Below are 9,168 nucleotides of genomic sequence, written 5' to 3' on the forward strand. Positions count from 1 at the left end.
CCCAGCCGGTGGACGGGCTGGACCGGCGCTATTCCCATAGTTTGTACCACGACACCGGGATTGCACCGGAGCAGAGCCCGGACTCGTACGCCAACCAACAAGCCGTCAACCACGGCGCGGCCTCCACGGATAACCTCCAGGCGGCCGTCGGGACGGGGTACGGGGGTCAGTACCCGCCCTACGAGCCGCAGCCGCCGTTCCGGGCGGTGGAGCCGTACGGGGTCCCTCGTCCCGAGTCCTACCTGCCCGCCAGGAGCCTCGAAATCCCCCAGGCTGTCCCTGATAGCCAAGCTCGGGTCAGCGTGGGCAGCGTCTACAGGCCCAGCCACGGTGGACGGGGTGAGTTTGGGGGGCACCCTGGGGTGGGTGGCAGGTCCCCTGGGTGGGATGTGCCCTTGGTGCTTTGTTATTCCCGAGGGCAGAGTCCCCTTCCTCCATGTCTGATGCCAGTCACTCTTCAAGGATGCTGCCCCAGTGTTGTGGGGGCAAATGTGGCTGAGAGGTCACCGAGGGGCTGTTGAACACCCTACATGTTTTAGGAATGATGTTTGAGGTGGTGAAGAACGGAGAGGAAAGGGAAGGGTCGTGAAGGAGCAAGTCCCAGTGTGGGGTCTGGCCTTGATGTGGGTCTGTGCCATGTCCCAGGGCATCTCATATTTGTGGGATGGGTCTGTGCTGTGGCATGAGGGGACACTGTGCTCGTGGGGTGGGTATGTGCCACGTCCCAGGCCACCCTGCCTGCGTGGGGTGGGTCTGTGCCGTGGGTTGGGGTCACACCGTGCTCATGGGGTGTCTGGATGCCACATCTCAGGTCATCCTGTATCCATGGGGTGGCTGTGTGCCGTGGGCTGGGGGCTTGCCATACTCCTGGGGTAGGGCAGTTCTGTATCCCGGGTCACCCTGGCCGTGTGCCCTGTGCCGGGTACACTCAGCTCACGGATGGATGGATGGATTTGCTCTGCCTCAGCCAGGGGCAGTCGCTCCCAGTGCTCTCCCCGTGCCGACCACACCGGGGCCGCAGCAGGGGACCGAGGTCACAGCAGGGACACCCTCGTTTCATGTCCCACTGACCCCGATCCTGGTGAAATCCTGTGGCTTTCAGCTGAGCCTTGCCAAGAGTGTTTTTGCTCCATGGTAAGTTTGGAAGCAAGGCTGGAGGGTGTGAGGAGCAGCAGCCTGGGGGATCAGCCTGTCCCTTGGGAAGCCCATCTCAGCTGGAGCCTCTGACCAGTCTGACCCCATAACCCATCCAGCCCCATCCCTGGTTTCTGGGAAAAACCCATCCCAGAGGATTTGGGCTGGGGGAAGCAGTCATCCCAGCCCTGCCTGTTGCATGCGAGTGAGTAAACACAGCAAGAGCAGCCGGGCTGGGTCAGCCCGAGGTCCAGCTGGGAGAGAGCTCAGGGACAGGGTTTGTACAGAGGATCTTCCTCTGGATCCCCGCTGGCCTCACCAGGAGCAGCCTCTCCTGCTGGGCATGGGGTGTGGGGGGCAATGGGTACCGGAGGTGAGGGATGAGGGGGGTGAAGTATGTGAGGATGTGGGATGCAGGGGCGAGGGATACAGGGATGAGGAATGCTGGCAGTCCTGTGCCTCTGCGAGGGACGCCTGGGGACAGCTGCCCTGCAGATGACCCAAAGCAGCAGAGGGAAAGGGGAAGATGCCTGCCAAGTTTGTCGTCTCCCTGTTGGCAGTGGCTGTGTCCTTCAAGGATCCGTGGGAGCTGGGCCAGGAGGTGACGGTGCTGTGGCTCCACCAGGGCAATCAGGGTGCTCGTGGGTGGGTCAGCAGCCCTCGTTGGTCCATCCACATCCACCTCTCAGTGCCGGAGCCCCTGGCCTCCTCCCTCACATTTTTCCTTAATAAATCTAAAGGCAGGAATAAAGATCATCCAAGCAATTTAGAGAGGTGGCCTGGCCTCTCCTCTGGGTCACTTGCTGCTCTCTCCAGCTGAGCTTTGTTTAGGGAAAGCTGTCACCTCCCTGGGGCTCACCGAAAGCCCCTCCAAACCTGTCACCTGCAGGGCCACCCTTCAGGATGGTTTCTTAATTGGTCCAAACACTTCATAAAGCCGAATCAGATGTTAATTATGTGTCTAAGCTCTTTAAGAGCCTCTTAATCCCACCCGGCTCTGCAAGGAATGTGCAGCATTCCTGGCCCCTCGCTGGGGTACCTGGGGGGTTAATTAAGCAATTAGATCCCACCAGCTTTTATGAGAGGGTTTATTGGGGCTTGTGTGAGCACTGTGGATTGTCCACCTCCCTCCACCCAAACCAGATGCAGATACCTTGGAAGATGAGTTGGAATAGTTTCCAGTCCTAAATCTGTAGGTGACCAAACCATGGTGGAGGTGGGAGAGGAGCATCTCTGTGTGGGTTGGCCAAGGGAGGGGGTCTCTGGGCCAAGGAGATGGGGAGGAGACCTCAGACGTCTTTACGTCTCCTGCTCACAACCCAAGGGTCACCCAAATCTTGCTCTGGGGCTGTATCACCTCAGGCCAAAGTGCCTCCCCTCTCATGGGGTTTGGACAAGGTGCTGGTTCCCAACAGGGCTTCCCACTCTTGACTGACCCCTAGGAGGAATCTCCAGGGGCTTCCTCACCCTGACCCCTGCTTGGACCCCATCTGCAGAAGGGTGTTTTGCCTTGACCTCATGGAATGGATCACCCAGGGTTGGTGTTGGAATGAGAATGGGTTTTGGGAATTCCATGGGGTGATAGGGATTTTGTTACCCACTAAACTTCAGTTGTGGTGACACCTGAGGGTACCATCACCCATTGATGGGGCACCTGGGCCAGGAGATGATGGTCTTCCTGGGAATGTCTTCCTTTGGTGGGTTTGGAGGTCAGTTTGGGTTGATTTCAGGTGTTTAACAATGAGCTGGGGATGCCAAGATTCAGTGGAGATGAAGGGGGATGTCAGGAGGTGCTGGAGGAGGGATTCTGCAGGGATGAGATGGGATGGGATGGGATGGGATAAAGGGGTGCACCAGAGGGTGTTGGAGGAGGGATGCTGTGGGGATGCTGCATGGATGGGGTGGGATGGCATGCATGGGATGAGGTGGGATGGGATGGGATGAAGGGGAATATCATGAGGTGCTAGAGGAGGGATGCTGTGGGGATAGGATGGGGGAATGAAGGGGTGCATTGGGAGGTGCTGGAGCTGGGATGCTGCAGGGGTGATATGGGATGGGATGAAGGAATAATGGGGTGTCAGTCACTCAGGGTATCCCCATGTCCCCATCCCCGCTGCTAAAACCACCCTGCTTTGGTGCTCCTGCCTCCCCAGGGCTGGGACCCAGCACTGCCGGGCACAGGGAGGAGAGGCAGCTGCCCTCTCGGAAAACTGCTGGAGCTGGGATTTTTGGGCTAAGCCCGGCACACCTGCACAAACAGCGCGGCGGGAGCGGGCCGGCCTTTTTTTATTATTCTAATTTTCACGGTGAAGAAGAAGGAAATCTTCTCTGGCAGCTCCCAGGGCAGGCCGAGGGGCCGAGGAGGAAAAACAAACATTTTCCTGCTGTGGTTGTCCCGTTTCGGAGGCGATGGCGGGGGGGGCTGCCGGGGCTCTCACTTGCAGGAGGTGGGAAAACGCTGCCTCAGCAAAAAAAGTCAGGATTTGGCCAGCTGGGATGGGGACAGTCGGGTTCCCTGCTGTGCTGAGGGGACATTTGTAGGGTGGCAAGGCCGGATCCTGCCATCCCATTAACTCCAGCGACTCCGGCACTTGCGGTTTGACCCTTCACTGCCGAAAGTCAGGCGCGAGACCCTACAATAACAGCGAGGCCATCCAGGGCGAGCTCCGTCGTGGGGGGAAAATAAAACTCCCCGTTGGTAAAGGAGTCGGATTTCTCTCTGGAGCGTCCAAGAATTTATTATAAACAACAGTGGGGAGGAAAAGCTGTTTTATAAATGATGACAAATGTTCCTCTCGCAGGCCCCGGGGTCGTTCTCCGTTGCTTTTTTTATTATTAATTTTTTTAAGGGAGGGGGGGGGAAAGTCTTTCCAAGCTCTCCTTGATTTTCTTGCCCCCGGCTTGTGAGGCCCCCCCTGGGCATTACATCAGCAGCGATGACCAAGCGAGCGGGGCAGGAAACGAGCTCCAATGGAGTGACGTGATCCCTCGAGGGAAGGCAGGCCCAGAAACAAGGAGGCATTGTTCTTCTTGTCCAAGGAAAAATAGGGAAAAAAAGGGAAAAAAAAGGAAATGTGCTGGAAACTGTCTGGGGGCAAAGAGCGGGTGGGGCTGGAGCCCCTGGGTGCCTTGAAAGGGGGTGGGGACAAGGATGAGGATGGGAATGGGGATGAAGATGATGGGGATGAGAGTGGGGACAGGAGCCAGGATAGGAATGGGCAGGAAGGTGAGGATGGGAGAGGGGTGGGCAAGAGGAGATGAGGATGAGGAGTGATGATGGGGATGGGGATGAAGATGGAAACAGGACTGGGGATGGGGATGGGCATGGGCATGGGGATGGGAAGGTGGAAGAGGATGAAGGGTGAAGATAGGGATGGTGATGAGGATGGGAATGAGGATGGGGACAGGGATCGGGATGAGGAGAGGGCTGGGTATGAGGATGGGGATGAGGAAGGGGATGAGGAAGGGGATGAGGATGAGGGGTGAAGACGGGCATGGGGATGAGAATGAGGATGAAGATGGGAACAGGGATGGGGATGAGGATGGAGACAGGGATGGAGAGGAAGATGAGGAGAGGGATGGGGAGGGGGGTTGGCATGAGTATGAGTATGGGGGAGTGGAAGGGGATGAGGGTGGGGACTGGGACAGGGATGGGGTTGAAGATAGGGATGAGAATTAGGAGAGGGATGGGCATGAGGACAGGGATGGGAAGGGGATGAGGATAAGGAGTGAAGATAGGAATGGCCTTGAAGATGGGGATGGGAACGGGGATGGGGATGGATGAGGAGGAGGGTGGGAATGGCAATTAGGATGGGCATGTGGGAAAGGAGGAGGGGCAAGGATGGTGATGGGATGGGGACAGGGGTGGGGACAAGGATGGGGGATGAGGGTGAAGATTGGTTGTAGATGATGATGGGCAGGAGGACAGGGATGGGGATGAGAACAGTGCTAAGGATGGGAATGGGGGTAGGCTGGCGAGCCTGCAGCAAGGACTGACCCTAAGCAGAGGTTGTTGCAGAGCAGGACTTTGCAGAGGGCTGGCAGAAGGGAAACTGAGGCACAGAGTGCCTGGGGAGTATCCCTCCCTCTCCCAATCCTTCTTGAGGGGCAGATGCTGGGGCATTTTCTGGGTCAGTGGTGGTGGAGGAGCCTTTGGGAAGGGGAGGTGTGAAAGGGCATTGCTGGGGGGAAGTTCCAGCTCTGTTAGGGCTCCATAATAGTTTTGGAAACTGAGTCAGCCCCTGCCTGTCCCTACATCTGTCCATCTGTCTGTCTGTCTGCCTGTCACAGGTCTCTTCAGTGTGGCCCCAAGGAACTGTTGAGAATTCAAGGAGATGAGGGATAACAGCAAGGGCTTCCTGGGGTTAGCTCTGCACTTTCACCCCTGTTTTGGGGTGAAAAACAGGAAACAGGGAAGGAAATAGGGATTCTCCTATCTTGGGGGTCATGTCACTCCTGTCCCTGACTGCCACAGGGGTGGGAGGCTCAGGGGAACCTCAGAATCCCTCTCAGGGGGGCCGGGCAGGGCTGAGTGTAATCGCTTCCAGGAGGGTGGGTTGAGCAATCCCGCTGTAGGAAAATGGAGGATTGGGATTTGCCAGCGGGAGCTGGGAGGGAAGGGGAGGGGAAGGGAGGATTTTCCATCTGCAGCTTAAAATTAAAAAAACGTGGCGGTGACCGAAGGAAAGCTTCCCCCCTTGGCCGCTTCGAGGAGAGGACTGTGGTGTCCCCAGGCCTTGTCCCCAGGCCCTGTTCCCATCCTCAGGGCTGTCCCCAGGCCCTGTCCCCGTCCTCAGGGCTGTCCTCATGCTCCTGGCAGGTCTCCCCGACTTGGTGCCGGACCCCAACTATGTGCAGGCGTCCACCTACGTGCAGAGAGCTCACCTGTACTCGCTGCGCTGCGCCGCCGAGGAGAAGTGCCTGGCCAGGTAGGAGCAGCTTTCCTGGGGGTGACATGTGGCCTGGGATGAGGGGGACATGGGGACACAGCGGGGAGAGAGGGGGGACCCAGGGAGTGGAAGGGGGGATGTGCTGATAGGGGAGGAGGATGAAGGTGGGGGATGAAAGGGGAAAGGGGAGGGGAGAGAGAGGAGGGATGGGGAAGGAGGAAAAGGATGAAGGAGGAGGGTGGAGGGCAGCAGAAAGAAAGGAGAAAGGGAAGAGGAAAAGGGAAGGGGAAGAATAGGAAAGAGGGATGGGGAAGGGAATGATAGGAAAGAGGAAAAGGGAATGAGAAGAGGGATGGGAAAGAAGGAGAAGGATGAGGGAAAGGATGGAGGAGAAGAAGGGAAGGGGAAAGGGAAGGGAAAGGAGGATGGAGGAAAGAAATGGATGGGAGAAGGAAAGGGGAAAGGGAAAAGGAAAGGGGAAGGAGAAGGATGAAGGAAAGAGGTAAGGAGAGGAAAGAGGAAAGGGGAAGAAGGATGAAGGAGAAGAGGGGAAAGGAGAGAAGGAAAGAGGGAAGGGGAAAGGAAAGGGCAAAGGGAAGAGCAAAGCAAAGCATGATGGAAGGTGTCTGGTGGGTTCTCTCCTTTTTTCATCATTTCCTTTTCCACGGAGGAAACTCTCCCTACAGAGGCTCTCGCTGGGAATTTTCCTCCTCGGGGTGCCAGGGCTGACACTCCACCCTGCACCTGGGGGGCTTCTGTCCCCCCGGGGCTGGGGCTGAGGGGACGTGGGGTTTGACCCTCCCTGATGTCCCCAGCACTGCCTACACCCCCGAAGCCACCGACTACGACGTGCGGGTGCTGCTGCGGTTTCCCCAGCGGGTGAAGAACCAGGGCACGGCCGATTTCCTGCCCAGCCGGCCCCGGCACAGCTGGGAGTGGCACAGCTGCCACCAGTGAGTGTCCCCACCCCACCTCCCCTCCACCAACCAGCTTTTGGGGGCAGCTCCAAGGCTTTTTAATGGCATTTCCCCCATTTTGTGGCTTTGCTTTGAGATCTTGGTGGGAGGGGGGTCGTTGCCACTTGTCCCTAAAGCCAGCACGCTCCTGCAATTAATGTCCCCAGGGAGGGAGCTGGAAAGCTGCTGGGGACCCAGCGTTGATGAGGAGCCCCCAAAATCACATCTGGGGAGGGAGTGGCGTCATTCTGGGGGTCACCCTGACTGCCATCCCCCCTCCATCCCCAGGCACTACCACAGCATGGATGAGTTCAGCCACTATGACCTGCTGGATGCCACCACGGGCAGGAAGGTGGCCGAGGGCCACAAGGCCAGTTTCTGCCTGGAGGACACCACCTGCGATTTCGGCAACCTGAAGCGCTACGCCTGCACCTCCCACACCCAGGTGACCTTGGGGGGGCCGGGGGAAGAGGCTGCTCAGGGTTCACCCCCTCCCCAGCACACCTGAACCCCCCTTTTCTCCTCACAGGGCTTGAGCCCGGGTTGCTATGACACCTACAACGCCGACATCGACTGCCAGTGGATCGATATAACGGATGTGCAGCCGGGCAACTATGTCTTGAAGGTGGCCAGGGGCCTCGGGGGAGATCTTTGGGGCAAATATTCCTGTTTTGGGGGTGGCTTGGGATCTTCCAACCATCGTGTTCAGGACCTTCTTTGGTGGCGTCCCTTTAACATGGGTTTAGGTGCTGCTCGTCCCCCCTCTTACTAATTTTTTGGGGGGTGTTTTTTCCTTCCCTTTTGCCCGTTTTTAGGTTCAAGTGAACCCCAAATACATCGTCCTGGAGTCAGACTTCACCAACAACGTGGTGAGGTGCAACATCCACTACACCGGACGCTACGTCTCCACAACAAACTGCAAAATTTCCCAGTAAGGAGATGGCCACGTGTCCTTCCCCATCCTTCTCTTCCTTATGTCCTGCTTTGTTTTTCCCTTGGCCATCAGAAAAAAAACAGTTGGGGGTCAGACCCGAGTGGTTTAGTTCCTTTTTTCCTCCCTTCCATCTGTGTTTTCTCTGTGAACCAAAAAAAGAAGCTGGATTTGGCCAATGGTGGGGCTGGGGGTTGGTGTCTCGCTCCCTTTTGGGGTGTTGATACTGAATTTTCTGGGATTTTGTTTTCTTTTTTTTCAGATCTTGATGGGAGCAGGGCCAGAAGGATGTCACCTGCCTCAGCCTCTGTCCCCTCTTCAAAAAGAAAGCCTGAGCTCCTCTGCCCCACCAGAGACCCTGGAGCCCACCAGCAGCTCCTCGAGACACAGACTGCCCCCCCTGCCCCGAAAAACCCCCCATGCCTTCACATTAAAAGGAGGGGAAGCCAGAATGACTCTTTGAAATTTTTTTTATACTTAACTGTTCTTTAATCTTAGTTTTTTACCATTTCCTGAGGGGATCCAATGCTGGGTTTTAGCTGGAATAAAGGCAGGGACCCATAAGTGCTGTATAATGATGTAAATGCATACTAGCTCTGTAGTCCTTAACCCCTTTGGCTTTTTTTTTTGGGGGGGGGAGGGTCTCTGGCCATGCCATGTTTCCCCAGGGGGAAGAAGACAGCCTGGATTTGGAGCTGCTGCCCCAGGAAGGATACTTGGCCCCTCTTTTTGAGGTGGCTGCCACGCCAGGATGCTCCAGGTACTTTTGGGACTGAAGGTGCTGGAAATCCCATCACCTTTAATGGAGAAATCTCTCTGTCTGCCCAGCTTTTATAAACACAGAGAGTCCTTGAGATGACTGGAAAGCTTGATTTATTATTTTTATTATTGTTAATGTTATTGTTATTTTCACAAGCTTTAAAACCAGAAATCATTAGAACACGTTGCTTTTGAGGGGTTGGTGTTTGACCGAGGCCGCGGTGGCACCACAAAGACCCACTGAGGGACGTCCCTGGATGTCCTTGGGCCATCCAGGATGGGAATATCTCCTGAGAGATGACTGTTGTCCTTTAATCCTGGATGGTGGGGACCAAGGGGCACAACCCATGGGGAGATGGGAAGGATGGACTCCTCAGGACACCCCCCGTGCTTGTTGCTGCCTGCCTGGATTGGAGAGGGGGTGTGGGACACGGCCACCCTCTTGTGACATCCTGTGGCTCTGGGAGCTGCAGCCCTGTCACCACACCCCACTACTGGG

The 9,168-nt window shown here is 56.7% G+C and overlaps 1 protein-coding gene across 1 annotated transcript in view; it reads left to right on the top strand.

The window, feature by feature from the left end:
- LOXL1 (lysyl oxidase like 1) overlaps nucleotides 1-8,803 on the top strand; it is a 16,198-nt gene extending 7,395 nt beyond the window's left edge. The window contains exons 2-8 of the mRNA XM_029958815.1: nucleotides 6-339; nucleotides 5,954-6,062; nucleotides 6,839-6,976; nucleotides 7,268-7,424; nucleotides 7,509-7,604; nucleotides 7,795-7,910; nucleotides 8,173-8,803. Coding sequence (XP_029814675.1) covers nucleotides 6-339; nucleotides 5,954-6,062; nucleotides 6,839-6,976; nucleotides 7,268-7,424; nucleotides 7,509-7,604; nucleotides 7,795-7,910; nucleotides 8,173-8,179 — 957 coding nt within the window. The 3' untranslated portion in view covers nucleotides 8,180-8,803. The remainder of the gene's footprint in view (nucleotides 1-5; nucleotides 340-5,953; nucleotides 6,063-6,838; nucleotides 6,977-7,267; nucleotides 7,425-7,508; nucleotides 7,605-7,794; nucleotides 7,911-8,172) is intronic.
- The last annotated feature ends 365 nt before the right edge of the window (nucleotides 8,804-9,168 follow it).

Source organism: Manacus vitellinus, unplaced genomic scaffold (assembly GCF_001715985.3).
Source record: "Manacus vitellinus isolate BGI_N305 unplaced genomic scaffold, ASM171598v3 scaffold_16_pilon, whole genome shotgun sequence".
Classification (NCBI taxonomy): domain Eukaryota; kingdom Metazoa; phylum Chordata; class Aves; order Passeriformes; family Pipridae; genus Manacus; species Manacus vitellinus.